The 18,510-nt window shown below is 38.0% G+C and overlaps 1 protein-coding gene across 1 annotated transcript in view; it reads left to right on the top strand.

Annotated features, from left to right (window-relative positions):
* The window catches only part of SPAG16 (sperm associated antigen 16), a 696,030-nt gene that overhangs the window by 459,647 nt on the left and 217,873 nt on the right, over window positions 1–18,510 (top strand). Inside the window, exon 14 of the mRNA XM_054700063.1 lies at window positions 13,228–13,293. Within this exon, the coding sequence (XP_054556038.1) occupies window positions 13,228–13,293 (66 nt within the window). The remainder of the gene's footprint in view (window positions 1–13,227; window positions 13,294–18,510) is intronic.

Here is an 18,510-nt window from a genome sequence, read left to right on the forward strand (position 1 = left end):
TTTTTTTGCTAAGCAGGAGAGTTGGGATGATTTGTCCAGGGAAAGGAACTCCTACAGACAACTTTGGTTAATTTAACATTGCCCATTCTATCCAGTCTGTGTTCTACTTAATTGCTGTGGTGGACATGTGGTAACAAAAGGCTCATTTTCATTAGTAAAAAACAAAAATATCCCAGGGGGTTTGTTGCTTTCCTGAAATGGAATTAGTCTAAAGGAAGGTGGTTGGAAATATATACAGATAATAACAATTTAGTCAGGGCCTCCCTGGTGAAGCAGGGGTTAAGTCTCAGCGCTATCAAGCTATCACCAGCTACTGCAGATGAGTTCGATCCCTGGCCAGAGAGCTAATCCACATATTGTGCAGCAGACCTCTCCTCTCTCACCAGCTGTTCCCCTAAGCAGTATATATACCTCAGTAGATCCACCTGTTCTGCTCCCCACTCTGTCTCTGGTGAATCCTCTCCCCTCCTCCACACCTCTGGTCTACACCCTAGTTCTTGTATACTCAAATGAATAAAATAAATCTTTAAAAAAAAAACAATGTAGTCAGTTTTTATGCTAGTGGAGCCTTTTCTAAAACTCTCTTTTTAAAATAGCATCAAGATTCCTATGCACAAACTTTTCCTCCTGGGGGAAAACAAAAGTTTGTTTCTTCAGCAATTCACCTGGCACGAAGAAATCAAAAATACTATGTATTAAAAGAAATCCACAGCAGTTTTGTAGTAGCATGGCAAACTAACATTAATAAATGAAGCTAATTAGGCTTGATTTGCATATTTAACTCATCTTAATTGCACATGGATCCAGCAAACATTTTAAAAGCTGCAATCAATCTTTCACAGACATGGTTAGTTATTTATATGAAATAACAAAAACTAGGAATCTTGTTAATGATTTTTGTTTCCAATTTATATGCCTTTGGGATTATTTCAGTAATAATAATGCATATTTTCTTTAACAAATTGTAACCTTTGTAAAGGGTTAAAATTCTTTAGTGTCACAGTTATTTTTTCAAAAGACTTGCAGAATATGTGAATGTTATATAAATTATTCAATTACATTAAATATTTGACCAAGTTCAAATTAAAAAGAAGATTCATACTATTCATTGACATTAATTTTTAAATTTGATAACTAAGGTAAAAGCTATAATAGCGACAAGCTACACATAGTGAATAGTTAGTAGAATATTTTTCTCACTTTTTTCCAAGGCATAAATTTTCAAGGTATAAACTTTAATTATGCTCACCCTCGGGCACAGTTAGCTTTGTCTTCTTTAGCAGTACTTTCATTGATCATGAAATTTGAAGTAAAAATACATAGGGTACAATTGCACAATTTAATTCTATTTAGCTCCAATAAGTCTTATTTCAAGAACTTCTCTGAATGACTTTTAAGTACTTTTTTCTTTACTATAAGCAGTTACTTTCTGGAAATATACACTAGAACCGTGTTGTGAGGAGACAGTGCCTCTACATTGCCAGTTGGGAGGGGCTGGCAGGGGTTGCAAGGATGACAAAGTGCATGGGGGGCTGTGGACTGGGGAAAACAGTACACAAAACTTGCTCCTGTGATACTGTCAAAAGGTGTGAAATTCACTTATTAGGGTTCCATATCTTAGCATTCTCTCTAGCAGGATTCGCTTATAAAATCCAAACTTTAGGAAGTTAACCCTTTGGCTTGAATTACCCTGGAAATGCAGAGGTCATGTAGTAAAGAATAGAAAGCTGGTGAAGGGCAAAGGTAGCCACTGTCTTTAATAGCTTTCCTAGGAAAGGTTCTACTAGGTTTGGGTGAATGTGTGTGAGTGTGTTGTGTGTGCTAATTCAAAAATATTTATTAAATACCTCAATGAGCCAGCTCATTTCTGTGGTATAATTTTGAAGTAATGAAGATAATACTCACCATTCCTATTATCACAGAGTTTATACTCTGTATGTGGCTTTGTAATAATTCACATTTATTGAGCACTTGCTAGGTCCCAGGCAGTCCTCTAGGCATTTCACATGAATTTGCAAAGTCTCACAATGATACCATCATGTAGATGCTCTTATTATTTCCATTTCAGAAATGAGAACTCTGAGCTCCAGAGTGTTCCAAGGACAATATAAGCAGCAACTCCCAAATTCAAATCCAAGCACCAAACCACTTGCACCAAACCACTTGCTTTTAACTGCTACATTACATGCATGCATATTTGTTCACTTAGATCTATGCTCTAATGTGACATAGAAAGGAAACTTTCTTGTTTCATTTTGGCTCAAACTGCATTAATGTAAAATATGTAGATTATATATACAAAATGGCTTTTTCATTCCTGAGATATTTTGAGAATAGTAGAATAAATATATTCTCAGGACCTTTGTTATGGACTGAACTTTACCCTCTCAATATCATGATGTCCTAACCCACAGCACCTTAGAATATGTCTATATTTGGATGCATGGTCTTAAAAGAGATGATTAAGAATAAATGAGGTGATTGGGATGGACTCTAGTCCAATCTGACTAAAGTCTTTATAGGAAGAGATTAGAACAGAGATACACACAGAAGAAGAGCATGTGAAGACATTGGGGAGCCCCAAATAGCACCCCATTAATCCTCTCTGTGGTGTCAGAGAATGTGACCACCACTCAATGTCTGAAAACAAAGAATTGAATTTATCATGTTAAGTTAAGCAAAGAAGAGCTATGTAGTCAGAGTTATACTCATTGCACAAACCCAGTTATTAATCTTTTATCAAGTTTTTGTAAGAGACATGAATGGATTAGGTCAGTCTTAAAAAAAATGTGCTTATTATTGAGGTTTATTTTTTTTGTCTCTTACAGGGGTGGAAGAAAGTTAATATCAGCCTTAGGAACATGTTATCTGTAGTGAATCTTAGGCCAATTGGCTGACTTTCAAATTGTGAGACTAATGCTATTTGGGCTTCTCAAGGAGTATTCACTGAGGTTAGTTGTCATTGATTAATTAGGTAGGTTTAAAACCAGTTCTGGTTGTTTACTTGTAAGCAGAGCTATGAAGCTGTTACTAATTGATTGGACAAGTTTAAAACTAGCTCTGGTGTCTGTTACCATGGCTATAGAACAATAGGGTTTTCCTGAGAGAGTCCTGACTTTTTTATTCTCATTGAACACCAAAAATTGATATGTAGAACAAGGACTAGAAAAGATTACCAATTAATCTACAAATAGTAATATTTTTCACTTGTTTGGGCACTATGCTTGTCATTTTACATACATTTCTTAAATTGTAATTGGGAACTTAAAGTGTTATAAACCAATAAAATTTTTTAAAGATTAAAATATTATCAATTTTATATGGTAGAAAGTATGAGTTGCTACATGTAGAGTAGCATAGGATTTATACAAATTGGAGATGTTTCCAAATATAAACCCTGCAATTTCACTCTAGTATCATATTATTCATAACAACATACTGCCTCTCATAATAAAATACACATACAGTATGATTTTCATTTATGCATTGATGAGAGAATAAAAATAATGAATGTATGTGCACAGATTACTCCATGTAACATACAACAGGTACCATTTTCAGTGATTGTTTCTGAGGATGGCCCGAGATGGGAGACTAGATTTTCATTGGATGGCTTTCTGTTAATACTGGATTTTCTAACATATTTTTCACATGGTGGGAATATCTTTACTGAGAAGGGCAGGAGGAAAATCTCTGAAATGATGGAAATGTTCTATATCTTAATCTGAATAGTGGTCACACAGAGAGAAAAGTCCTTGACGTCCCAAAGACTTTTGCATTTTACTCTATGTAAGTTATATGTCAATGAGATAAAAGGCAAAAAAAAAAAAAAAAAAAAAGAAGGCATTTTATCACATCAAAAAGACTTTTTAAAATGCAGCCTTGTTTTGAAACAAGCCAGTTCTGAGTTGGAAAGCCTTATTTTATATTTTTAAGTCTGTTAAACTCTTTCAAAAGAATATTGAATTCATCAATTAAATAAGTGCATTGTAATGAGAAAGGAAGTTTGTAAATATTAACTCTAACAATTTTAGTGATGCATTAGCTATTTTATTATTTTATAGTAGGCATAATTTTAAGAGTTTTTCAACTTTTGTCTTGAGTATTAGGCTTCTGATAAGTGCCATTTTAATATTTAACTTTTCATATTACATTATTGATGGTAGAGGAACTTTTTAATATTTGAGGAGACAAGGTAAACCTTCTACTTAGTGCTAGTTGGGATCGGCTGGGTTTTGTTAGGAAAACACACAACTATCTGGTCATAGCAGCATTTTTTGCTCTTGGTTTATATCCCTGTATGTTGAACGGGAGGTCTTTGTTCATCCTACTCACAGGATCAAAAATTTTTTTTTTTTTTTTTTTTTTTTTTTTTTTATTTATGCTCAAACTTTAATCCAAAAATGGTTTTAAGTGGCTTATAACATATCTCAAAACAAACACTTTGTTCACTTAATTGTATTTTGAGTTTATTAGCTTTCATTTTTGGAATATTTTACCAGTCACTTAAATACTGATTGTTGAAGCTTGGATCTACTCTGTACATAATATGAATCCCCATTTTTTTTTCGTCTTGCACCATTAATAGACAGAACTTAAGATTCAGGACTTGTATTTTATTTATTTTTATTTTTTTAAGATTTATATATTTATTTATTTTATACAAGAACTGGGATACAGGCCAGATGAGCGGGAGGGTGAGAGGAGTCATTAGAGACAGAACAGGGAATAGAACAGGCAGACTGATAAAGTACACTGTTGAGGGGAGCAGCGGGCAAGACAGGAGAGATCTGCTCCGCCATGTGGGACCCTCACAGCCAGGCGGGATCAAACCAGCACTGCAGAGGCTGCGGACAGGCTTCACAGCGCAGCGATCAACAGCCTGCGCCACCAGGGGAGGCCCTCAGGACTTGTACTTTAGAACAAAAAACTCTAATGATACAGATAGCATTTGTAGAAATGATGCTGGCATCCTGGCAACAATGGCACCTTGAGTAGCAGAGGAAAAACTTTGGGACAAGCATGGAAGACAGAAATAAGACAACCCAGAGAAGCATTTAATTGGACCATTGGACAGGTTGGTGAGACAACCACCAGGCAGCAAATATAATAAAGGATTACAGAAACATATTAGCAATGAATTTGTCAATAAAGGATCACATTCAATCCCACTACTCCTTTTTCTTTAAATGCTACACTTACTTTCATTTAGAGTGCCAAAAGTTGTAGTTATACAAAATAGGCACAGGTTAATCCTAATATAATTAATGCTCATTGAATAATAATTATGATCTAAATATTTGAGCTGTTAGGAAAGAATTTTTATTAAGTTGGATGCTGCATAAGTTTACTTGAAATATACCAGTTTTTAAATCTTGATGTTTAAAAGAGATTGGAATTCAGAGGCTATGAGGGAAGCAGCATAGGTTCCCTCAGCTCTCATTTCATGGATAACACAGAATTGGGTTGTAAGACTCAAAAGGAATGTACTAATGGTGATGACCTCTATGGATACTTGCTTAATAAAAAGGATAATTGATTTGAACTTGCTTTGCTTTTTATTAAAAATGCCTAATAGTATATCATGTCATAAATATTGAACTAATGCTATAATAAGTACTATTTTAAAAAGCAGAGAACTCCCACTGCCTCAAGAGAACAGAAGAACGAACATGAGCTAGATTGGTCGTAAATGGTTACAGGAAGAAGCATGATCTAAATGAGGTCTTTGAAGACAAGTTTTAAAGATGTATAACAGCAAGAATAGTTTGAACACGAAGAAACTTAGGAGTAGAGGATAGAGCAGGTGTCAATTTGCTTTCAGGAGCCAGAGCTGTCACAGTTCTGAATGGGTCATCTGAAAGACCAAGCAGAAAGATCCATGCCATGACTTACATGTGCCCTTTTGCAAGTGCTGCAGCTGTTCCCTGTCTTTCTTTTGTTTAGTCCAACATAATATACTAGATAAAGGGAAGGATTCCTCAATCTATGAACTACTTTATAATGTAGAACATGTACAGCTGGCAGTTGTCCCTTTCTTGGATTGTATGTTTTTTTTTTTTTTTTTTTTTTTTTTTCAAGGCTTATCTTTTTTTTTTTTTTTTTTTTTTTACCCATGAACCATTACCATAATCCCTTGTGCGCTTCCCTGCCCTGTTTTGACCCCTCTTCCTCCCCCTCCACTACAGAATGTCTCTGATTTATAGTTACCTGTTAATTTTTTTTTTTTTTTTTAAATATTAAATTTTATTTTTATATTCCCCCATACAATTGCAAACGCCCCATTCTGACCCCAATCCTTCCCCCCCCGCCCCCCCCCCCCAAAAAGTGTCTCTGGTTCATAGTTTTTTTGTTGATTTTGATTTTCACTTTCTTATATTCATTTTCCTGGTCCCTTATTTACGTTTTCTAGATTCCTGCTATGAGTGAGACCATCCGGTATTTTTCTTTTTCTTTTTGGCTTATTTCGCTGAGCATGATCCCTTCCAGTGCCATCCATGTTGCTGCAAATTGCATGTGTTTATCTTTTTTGAATGCTGAGTAATATTCCATGGTATATATGTACCACATCTTCTTGATCCAGTCATCTATTTTTGGGCATTTGGGTTGTTTCCAAAGCTTAGCTATTGTAAACAGTGCTGCTATAAACATAGGAGTGCAGGTGCTCTTTGGAATTGATGTTTCTGTGTCCTTTGGGTAAATACCTAGGAGTGGAATTGCTGGATCATATGGAAGCTCTATGTTTAGTAGGTCCAGAAATCTCCACACAGCTCTCCATAGTGGTTGGACCAGTTTGCACTCCCACCAACAGTGCACAAGAGTTCCTTTTTCTCCACATCCTCGCCAACATTTGTTGTTGCTAGTTTTTTTAATATGTGCCATTCTCACTGGTGTGAGATGGTATCTCATGGTAGTTTTGATTTGCATTTCCCTGATTACAAGTGATGTTGAACATTTTTTCATATGTCTGTTGGCCATTTGCATTTCCTCTTCAGAGAAGTTTCTTTTTAGCTCTTCTGCCCATTTTTTGACTGGATTATTTTCTTTGTTGTTGCTGAGTCTCATCAGCTCTTTGCAGATTTTTGTGATCAGTCCTTTATCATTAGTGTTGGGTGCAAAAATGTTCTCCCAGTTGGTGGGGTTTCTCTTTGTTTTTGTTATTGTCTCTTTTGCTGTGCAGAAGCTCTTTAATTTGATGTAGTCCCAGCTGTTTATCTTTCTCTTCACTATCACTGCTTTGGGTGATGTGTCTGTAAAGATGTCTTTGATGTGCAAATCCCGTAGTGTTTCGCCTATATTTCCTTCTATGTATTTTATGGTTTCAGGTCTTATGTCTAGTTCTTTAATCCATTTTGAGTTGATTTTTGTGTATGGTGTGAGGTAGTGGTCAAGCTTCATTCTTTTGCATGTAGCGACCCAGTTTTCCCAGCACCATTTATTGAACAAACTTTCTTAGGATCAAAAATTTTCTAGCTGCTTCATTGAAGCTGCTGGTTTCTGCCAGAGGCAAAAGATATTCCTGAAGCTATTGCACCAGTAATTAAATGCTGGAAAAGTGCAGCTGGAGTGAGCATGAGATGGGTATTGCATTATCATTCCAAGCACAACTCTTGGGGGCAGGACTCATTTTGTGGTTCTGTATGACTATATCTGGGCCAGGAAGTGCACATCTGCCAGAAAGGACAAGCCTTGGAATAATTCGGTAAATGCTACTGAAAAGTTACCTCTACTTTTTGTCTTGAGTCGGCTTCTTCCCCACAAAATATTAGGTGACTTTGTAATTAAAATATTTACTATCTTAGCTGTAACTTTTTACCTATATCACCATTGATTAAGTGCTTCTTTTTCTTAGCTCCAGGATGGGAATTTTAATAATGCCCATCTCATAAAATTGTTAAAACTAAATGTGATAATAACAGTAAAAAAAACTTAGTACTATGGTCTAAGTACATAATACACACTCAATAAATGTAAAGGTATTTCCTTTACCTGAAATTATCAGTCTCCATAAAATCATTTAAAATGTTGAGTCAGTGGCAAAGGATTGTGGAGCTAAGACTGTGTACCCTCATGTCATGACTGACCAAGATGAAAATAAATACTGGGAATAAGACCAAGCTATTTGTCCAAAAATACATATATCTGGTGAGATAGCATTCTTCCACAATTTAATATTTCTCTGTGTAATGGTTTACTGTGTCTCTCAACAGCTGTTTATAAATCTTATCAGAGCTATCTTGGGCCTTGGGGATGAGGGAATGGTGTACAAGATAGTGGGGACTTTAGTCCAATGGGAGGAAACTAACAAACACACAGAAACAAATGTATTAAATAATCTTAATGATGAGTGATATGAAAGAAACAAAACATGATGACCTATATGCTGGGCATTAGCACCTGCCAAAACAGTTAGACAAATGTAAACAAATTCTTCACAGGAAGATACCACTAAATCTCTCCAAAAGTCTCTATATTTAGAGTTGCTGTCCAGTCATCCTTTCACTCGGTTGAAATACTCTGCTCAGAAAACTCTGATCATGCAGAAACATGACAATATTCATAGAAGCCAGTGGATGATAAGACAGAAGCAGAGAGAAGCCAATATAGAACTTTGGACCTACGTAGAGTTTGGGATATATTCCCAATATAATGGTAATTGTTTTTCTAACTTCAAGCAGACCCTTGGTGTGATCTGATTCATGTTTTATTAATCACTCCAAAGGCCATGAGAGGAATGTATGGGGAGTGGGGTAAGAGTAGGAGCAAAGACACCAATAAAGATGTTCTGCTATTGCCAGACTATGTATGATGATGTCCTGCACCAGCGGTGATGGTGAGAGAGACAGAGGAGGGCACAGAAGGACTGTATATTGAATAAAGAGCTAATATGCTGGATGGGAATGGGGGTGGAGAGGGAGGAGATGAGTAGGTATCTGACTCAGCTTTTTTATTGCCTAGGTTTTATTTAGCAATTGGTGATACTTATTAGTTAGAGGGTAAAATTGGCAATGGGAAAGATAAGCAGTTGGAAAGTATTAAATCATAAAGGATGCTTTTGTATATTCTGTCTGACATGCTGCAGGTTACCAGCTGAAAACGGATGACCGATGGGGTAGATTCAAGTTGAATGTTTGTTGAAATTCAAACAGTTATAAGGAACAAAACATGGCACCCAAAGGCTTCCAACAATGGAAAGCCATTATTACCCTTAGGCTAGGTCTGAAGGGGCAGAAAGAGAGCATTACTCATCACACTATGAGCTGGAGCCATGGAAGAGGATCCAAACAATAGAAGTTGTGGGATTAGGTGAAGAATAGGGTCACTGACCAAATCACAGCTGAACAGGAAGAGAACTGAAGTGGACACTTATTCATCTCTATCTTTGTGTTTCCATATCCTGCCAGAGCTTTCCTCTGACTGAATCTAACCAGAGGCCAGAGGGACTGACATCCCACAGTGATGTGTAGTTAGTAGAGAGCAGGGCTTTATACAGGGAGCAAGGCAGTGCCACAGAGGAAATGAATCTGAGGAATGGACAAAAAAAAAATTGTACTGATGCCTCAAAGTCTTTTTAGTGGGGTCTTTAAGGAGGCAGTCAACTAAAGTTAGAGATGTTAATCTGGAAGTCATCAGCATTTCAATGGTGTATGTCTTAAATATTAGGACCTGATATTCATTAATATGAATATTATTTTGCATTATTTACTCTACCAACATTAAACATACAATATCTCATTTAATTCTTAAAATAAACCTACAGGTTAAGTATCAGTATCTCATTGTACACAGGTAATGGTATTGGACAGATAGGTTGGTTTTGAGAATTAGATGAGGCTACTGAAGCAGATGCTTCTATCCCCAGGGCCAGTGCTAGAAACCATTAGTGCCCAATGCTTCTCTGAGAGAATGGAATACTGCAGCAGTGACTTATTGGATCATGTGATTGTTTTTTTTTTTTTAAGACTCTTCTCTCTTTTTCATGTTTTCCATTCCCTTTAAAGAAAACAATTCTGACAAAATTTCATCAAAGATTTATTCCAAATTTTAATACCCTGATTTGAGTATTACTTTTGATTAAGGCTGTTTGCAGACCATACAATATTAGTAATCCACATATTCCCTTCACCACTGAAAGAGTAGATTCACTTTTATCTTGGGAACAAAGCTGGATAGAAAGACTTTTTAAACTTTTCTTAATTCATGAAACATTTATCTTCGAGTCAGGTTCTGTTCCAGGAGTGCAAATGTGGCCCGTCAGCATTTCCATTATAACCCTATATTTCCAAGGCCTTTCAAGAGTGCCTTAGAGATTTGACTTTGAATTAAAATTTGGCATTCAGGAATTGAATCAGAAAAGTGTATTTTTCTTACCAATTACTCAAATAGTTTCAATTTCTCAGTATAGAAGAGGACCAAATATAAAACTTTTATGAATGCAAACAAATTTAAGAAAAAATTGCTAATTTAAATATTGAAAACATTGACACTCACTATACAAGTATAATTTTATATAACAATACATGATACTAGTTTTCAATAAAAAAGTTCCTAAGGTAATGTAGGAAAGCTAAAGAAAACATGTGTCCCCTTTTTGACTTTGTAAGGAATTTATTTCTACTTTGGAAATTTGGGTGATTTGAACTCTCAGCATCACTGGTTTGATGTTATAACACATTTAAGATACTAAACCAGAATAACCTGTGCAACGGGAATCCTGAGAGACAGATGAAGTGTTTCAACGACTTTCAATGAAATTTGAATTTATGTGGGAAAATTTTGCATTCTATGAAAAAGGGTTAATAGCATACATTCATTCTGTAAATGGATACTTAAAATTTAACGGGGCAAACACAATGGCAATAGTGAGGACTAACTAGAACTTAGAAAGATTTCCCAGTTTTGCTGAGTTCAAAAATATCCCACAAATGTGCTACAAGAAGAAACACACATGATTATGAGCCTCTGTCTTTACTATCTCATTTTAGTCTTTTCTGTCATCCCTCTCCAACCATAAATGGGTTAGTACTAAGTAAATACTAGATGGTTGAGAAGAGCAAATGAAGCCTTTTTTTTTTAAGATTAATTTATTTATGCATACAAGAACTGAGGTACAGGCCAGAGGCACAGGGGCTGGAAGTGGGGGCAGGTGGTGATAGGATTCACCAGAGACAGAATGGGGAACAGAACAGGTAGACGAACAAATATACTGCTGAGGGGAGCAGTGGGCAAGTCAGGAGAGGTCTGTTGCCCCATTTAGGTAGTTCCCTGGCTAGGCTGGGATCCAACTCCTGCTGCAGAGGCCGAGGATAGCTTAACCCCTTGTACCACCAGGGAGTCCTGGAAGCCTTTTTAGTAAATCTACTCTTCTGATTGACTTGTTACCAGCCACACTGGCCTCCTTGCTATTCTAGAGACACACCAGGCAAACTCCCACTCTGAGGCATGTGCTCTAGCACTTCCCTTTTCCAGGAATTCTTTTCCTTCAGATGTCTGCTTGACGGAAACTCCCTTCTATCTTTCTGAGAGTAGTTAAACCACATCACTCAACTTCGTAATTTAATTTTCTCTTAGCCCTTTAATCCCAAACTCATGAGGTCTCCTACCCCACCTGACTTTTCTTCTTTCCACATCACTTATTGTACTTGAGCCCACTTTATACCATTTAAAATATCTATTCCCGGGCCTCCCCTGGTGGCACAGGTGGTTGAGCACAGCGCTGTGAAGCTGTCCACAGCCTCTGCAGTGCTGGTCCAATCCCCATCAGCCTCGGAGCAACCCACACAACGAGCAGACCTCTCCTGTCTCACCCGCTGCTCCCCTCAGCAGTGTATTTCATCAGTCTACCTGTTCTGTTCCCCGCTCTGTCTCTGGTGAATCCTCTCACCTTCCTGCTCCTCTGGCCTGTATGCATGAATAAATAAAACTTTAAAAAAATAAAATAAAAATACCTATTCCCTCTTTCTCTCTCCTTAAAATAAGGTCACTGAAAATAGGTTTTTTTGTTTTATTCATCAATGTACTCTAAGTACCTTGAAATGTGCCTGACATATGTCAATTTCTCAAAAATATTTGGTGAATGAATAAATGGCTGAATGAAATCTGAATTTTGACTCATAACAAGAATCTATAAATGATAGTCCATACATAATTTGGGTTATTTTGCTAAGATATTTAACTATGCATTTTGACATTGGTGTCAAAATGAAAGCTCCCACATTTATGTTCCCATAGTTTTGTGTTATGAGCCCCTTTTGCCTGGTATCATTTAAAAGGAAGCTTGGACATTATTATAGTAAGCTTTAATTTTAGCTATGGTTGGAAAAGATGAGCTGAATGGGAGGTGGTGAAGTATAGTTTTCACAAAAACTTATTTTGTTTAAAAATTATTACTATAGGGCTTCCCCTGGTGGTGCAGCAGTTGAGTATTGGGCTGCGAAGCTGCCCGCAGCCTCTGCAGTGCTGGTTCGATCCCTGGCCACCATCAAGGGTCCCACATGGCGCGCAGACCTCTCCTGCTGCCCGCTGCTCCCCTCAGCAGTGTGTTTTGTCACTCTGCCTGTTCTGTTCCCCACTCTGGCTATGGTGAATTCTCTCACCCTCCCATGCTTCTGACTGTACCCAGTGCTTGTATAAATAAATCTTAAAAAAAAAAAAAAGGAAAAATTATTACTGTATGGGCCTCCCTGGTGGCCTTAGGATTAAGTCTTAGCGCTATCATGGATATGGCCTGAGTTGGATCCCCAGCCAGGGAGCTGACCAGCTGATGGCACAGCAGACCTCTCCCATCTCTCCTGTGCTCCCTGTACCAATGTAATCCACCTGCTCTGCTCCCCATCTATCTTAGATCAAAAAAAATAAAAGCTCCCCCCCCCGCAATGGTGGAAATGTCCTGAAAACAAGAGCTTTCTATAAAGACTTTACCATTGGGCTTCATTATGCTAATTGCAAAACTTGTATCATTTAATGAGAGTTCACCACCTGTTCAGTGGTATAAAAGGAAGGGAACCAGAATGTCAGAGCAGACACCGGTGCTGGTGGCACACTCTCCCGATAGCCTTATATGATTCAAAGTGGTGGCTGACAGCAAAACTCACATTTTCTACCATAAGAATATGTTCATTTGTTGTTGGACCTAAAAAGTGATTTCAAACAAAATTACTACCTTTCCATTTATTTTCACATATTGAATAGACTTTATTTGATGTTATTTCTGCTTTGCCTTCCTAGGGTAAATGTGAGCATTCTCTCTATGGCCACATGCATTCGATCAATGATGCCACCTTTACTCCTAAGGTGAGTTCAGTTCTCTCTGTGAATTCTTTTAATGCTTCATATATACAAGTTCATTCTAATGAGACAGTTCCAGGGGGAAAAGGTAAACTAACAAGGTAAGGAGGAGAAAGATAACAGGTTTGGGAATTCACTATGACAATGGAAAAGATATCTCCATATAATAACATTGCAGAAGGTTAAAAACACCCACAAACACTTGACAGTGGTGGAAATGAGGAGGAGGAATTCTCCTATTGTGCTTAATTCCACTTAAACCATTTATAATATTTTTTTGTTTTTAAACTTTAGTATCAAGAAAGTTACTGGAGGGCCTCCCCTGTGGCGCAACGGTTGAGCGCTGGGTTGCGAAGCTGCCCGCAGCCTCTGCGGCGCCAGTTCGATCCCCGGCTGCTCCCCGGCCACTGGAGGAGGGTCCCACATGGCGCGCAGACCAATCCTGCCGCCCGCTGCTCCCCTCAGCAGTGTACTTCGGTCCTTCTGCCTGCTCTGCTCCCCGCTCTGGCTCTGGTGAATTCTCTCACCCTCCCGCGCTTCTGACTGTACCCAGTGCTTGCATAAATAAATTAAAAAAAAAAAAAAGTTACTGGAATATGGATTATAAATAGTAATGTAGGATAGTAAAACTGATAACATTGTGCAAGTATTTATCTGCAGTTTGCTGTATTCAGGTATCAGGATGTCTTCTCCAGTTTAACTTTGTTTAACTTTGCTTTGAGTTGCTAAGCTAAATGGGTTGTGTTTAAAAGGGTTCAGATAGTAATCATGGATGGATAATTCAAGTTTGTTCCTTATCAGATGAAAGCAATTTGACCAGATAGATGACCTCTCAAATCCCTTCAAACTCTATGATTTAATTACATCTAACATTTTAATTTGTCTCTCAATTCCCAGTAGATGTGAACCTTAATTCCGTATTCCTCTTCTTTTCCAATTAGCTAAAAAAGAAACCTGATAGATTACCTACATCTAACTTCAAAATGACAGCAGAGTCAAAATACTATTACTGTCACAGTGTAATTATTCTTTTAAAAAGAAGGAAAATGTCCACTTAGAAAGATTTTTACAAAAGGAATGTTGCTACCCCCAACTGAAATTATGTGGTCTCACTGTTAGCCCTGAGATGTTAATGACGGGCTCCACTACAATTACATTTTAACAAATTTGTCCTAGTAGGGATTTCTCCTTCATTGACTCTGTTGAGCCAATATATAATGAATTAGTTCTAGATAATAGTAAAATTTTATTTCTAGCAGAATAGTGTCTTTGAAGCACTGTTTACCCAAATGATGTAGAATATTTATGCTAAAAATCTATTAAATGTCTTGCAGGTTCATGTACCCTAGAAAAACTAAATGTAATTTAAAAATAGTAAACCAGTATGTTGAAGTCAAACATATGTAAACAATGGCATAGCTAAAAAAGACACACAATTCAACATCCTAATAGTAAAGTTAATAAAATAGGAAATAGCCAAATTGCTCTATTGAATCAGAAATCGGGGAGAGAAATACCCTAATGATACATATTTCAAAGGAAAAAATGTCATTCCAAAGCCCCATTAATTGACTTTTCCCATTAATTTATCTTTTCTTTGTTGTATATATTTTATAAATATTAAGGAAATCATGTTTTGTTACGACTGATATTCCTGAGTAAAATATTTGATGACATGTCAATTGCTTTGAAAACTCTTTTACTTCACATACCTGCTAAGAATGTCAGCAGGTTGGGAGGTAACAGTGACTGAAAGAGCACAAAGACTTTCAGGGATCTCCTGAGGATTTGGCATTTCAAACAATCCCTCAGACAGAATTGTGATAATAAATGCATTGGGCAGTGCATTTAGAGCAAGCAGAGATTTGAATTATTTAGCATTAGCCTTGCTAATTAATTGATTCCTGTAAGGATACACATGCATGTTATATTCCTAGTTAAAAATGCATTAGCTGTTTAGGTAAACACATTCTTAGGAAAGTTCTACAATTTTAGATTTGTAAACAGAAATCACGAATGAAAAATTCAGTGTTATGTAGCTATCTAGCAACCCAAATTCACAGACACAGTTATGATATGCAGTATTTGTATTGTGCCGGTATTTTAAAAGTTATGCAAATTGACTTATTTCTAAATTATTGTTTTAGAGCTCTGATGTCTTCATTTCTGACTGATTTTTCTACTGGAAGCAGTTATTTAAAATCTCTTTTTAAAGTAATCTGTTAATGAAACATTTTAAGGAACTGTGAAAAGCTTTTACGAAGTCTGTTGTAGAGCATTTCTCCCTAACAAGTCCACTTTGCAAAACAAAACCAAAAAATAAAAAAAGTTGACAGTAATTTATGGAAAAATATTAATAGACACAGGCAATTTAATATGAAGTATAAAAATTGCTTAGCAAGAAAGGGAGCAGGATATTCCTAGGTGGGGCAAGTACATAGGGAGTGTTTATGTGTGTGGGAAGCAGTTAATGGAGATGTGAGCTAGAGTGGAGTGACCAGGGGCTATTGCCTGAGGGGCTCCATTGTTCCTGCTGGTCTAAGCATATTATCTGTATTCTAATATCTGCCTGCTGTTTTCAGCAGATACTGGTGAGAGGTCCCCGCATGACCCTACACCTAGCTGACAAGCAGGAACTCTGGGCACCAAGAAAATATCCCCATGTTATAGGACAGGGAGAGGGGCAGCCCAAACCCCGCAAACCTGCCTATTCTAAATGGGTTCTGCCATCCGCCGCATCAACACAAAACATAGGAGACTTTAATGGGAAGGAACTTTAATAAAACTAGGAAACAATACAGGTAAGGCAGAGTCTAGTTTCTAAATGAAGCACCCAAAGTTACCCGTCCCCTCGTGGGTAAAAGTCCATCCAAATGGGATTGGCCCAGAGCAAGGCCCCAAAGCCTGCCACAAGTCTAAAGCATCTTCCAGTGGGGACCCACAGAAAAGGATCAGAAACAAGAGGGAAAAGAGCAAAATCAAAATCAAGACAGAAACCGCCATTGTCACCTCCCCATGGGTCTGTCACCCACATCTGTGTCACCCAGTCCACGACCAAAAGACAAGCGCAGTTTCTTCACATGTCTCTAGGCTCCACGTGGCTCCTCCGGGTCTCCTGGCTCCATCCTGCTTCCTTCCTTCCTCAGTCTCTTCTGCAGCTTCTCCTCTTCCTACTCAGCTCCACCCTCCCTTGGGTGGAGCAGGGAACCTCCCCCTTTCCTGGGGACCACCCTGTTACAATCATAGAACAAAGGGGGTTGGGGATCTCACATAGTCCTATTTTCATTGATTCTAAACTTTGCAAACCTGTTGTTTAATTCAAATATTGTTGCATTGATATTTTAAATGTAGAGGTATATATCTTTGTTGTACTAGTTATATAAAATATTGATATTTTTAAATCCAAAATGTGGGGCCTTCCATGTGGCACAGCAGTTGAGCTCTGGGTTGCAAAGCTGCCCTCAGCCTCTGCAGCACCGGTTCGATCCCTGGCTGCTCCTGGCCCCAGAGGAGGGTCCCACATGACGCGCAGACCTCTCCTGCCGCCCGCTGCTCCCCTCAGCAGTGTACTTCGGTCCTTCTGCCTGCTCTGCTCCCCGCTCTGCTTTCCTTGTAAAAAAAAAAAAAAAAATCCAAAATCCAAAATGTGTAACATAACATGTAACTTTTAAGAAGACTAGTCACATTCTAACTTGTCTCTATCTATATAATTCCACAAAACTTGTAATAGTCATGAATGGGGATGAAGGAAAATGAAGTGGTCATGTTAGGGGGAAAGGATGTCCTGAGCTAATTCCATTTAAGACTTAATCTCCCATTTTTCTCCCTGAGTTGTACATTTCCTCATTTCCCCTTCCCTTGTAAATAAACCTTTTATTAACCTTGTGTGTGTGCCTGCAGTAGAATATTAATAAGTCCCTTTAAGCACACGGGTGAGACCCACAGTCAGGCAACCCGTTTTGTACCGGGGCTGCCCTGTAACAGTCAGTATTATGTTTACAGCATTTGGAAGTTTTAAATATATGAGAAAGGGAATTTTCAGCAAGGGAGACACCTACCTCATCTGCTGGCCTTGAGTCATAAGAAGTATAAGGACAATAATTCCTATTTTAGAGAACAAGAAGGAAATTGTAGTGGTGGGGTAGTATGCAGGTCCCAATTTACGCTAAGAAGCTGAAGCAAATGGTTGGAGGACAGAGTGGAATTAGAGATCAGATGGCTGGTGACAAAAATGGATCCCAGGGGGAAGGAGGGGAAGGGTCTGAGAGATGTGAAGGTAATAGGATCAGATGAGGAACACTCACAGCTCTTTGGTGATGAAAGGCTTGACTAATAAGGGAAAACCTGCGGATTTGGACAACTATATAACACATTTTGTTTTTGTTTTTTAATTAATTAATTTATTTATACATACAAGCACTGGGTACAGTCAAAAGCGCGGAAGGGTGAGAGAATTCGCCAGAGCGGGGAGCAGAACAGGCAGACTGACAAAGTACACTGCTGAGGGGAGCAGCGGGTGGCAGGAGAAGTCTGCGCGCCATGTGGGACCCTCCTCCGGTGGCCGGGGAGCAGCCGGGGATCGAACCAGCACTGCAGAGGCTGCGGGCAGCTTTGCAACCCAGCGCTCAACCGCTGCGCCACTGGAGAGGCCCTGTATAACACATTTTGTATGTAAAAATGGCCACATAGTCAAAATTCTTCCATAAAGGAAATATCAAAACCCAGTGCTCATGGAACATGATGCTATAGGAAAAGAATAAAGTCTTCTCTTCATTTCCTATCCCATATACTTTCCTCAGCACCTCCTACCCATATTTAAGAGGCTGTGGATCCAGGTTGTTGGTCTGCAGTTGCCCCAAAATGTGTGGTCTAAATCAGCTTCAGGTCAAAGATCACTAAGGAAAGAATGGATTTTCAGAATTAAGTCAGAGATCAGGAATCTAAAGCTATTCACCATAAAGGCATCATCTCCAAAATCTCAGTTCCCAGCACTGTTTTTCTGAAAATAACTATCTTTTCAGTACAACTATAATCACACTTCACTGAGAGCTTTAGGTAGCTAAGATTTTACTCACCACCTTATCACCCCTTCTGCCTTCATTTATCATTTAACCCCAGCTTAGGCTCCTTAGTTGTCATGATAATTACATTGCAAAGAACTTTAGTTCAATTTTACCTCTTTTCTCTGCAATGCTTATCTAGCAAATCTAGTTTCTTTGGTCA

Source organism: Talpa occidentalis, unplaced genomic scaffold, assembly GCF_014898055.3.
Source record: "Talpa occidentalis isolate TD23 unplaced genomic scaffold, MPIMG_talOcc4v2.1 talOcc4.3, whole genome shotgun sequence".
In the NCBI taxonomy this organism is placed as follows: domain Eukaryota; kingdom Metazoa; phylum Chordata; class Mammalia; order Eulipotyphla; family Talpidae; genus Talpa; species Talpa occidentalis.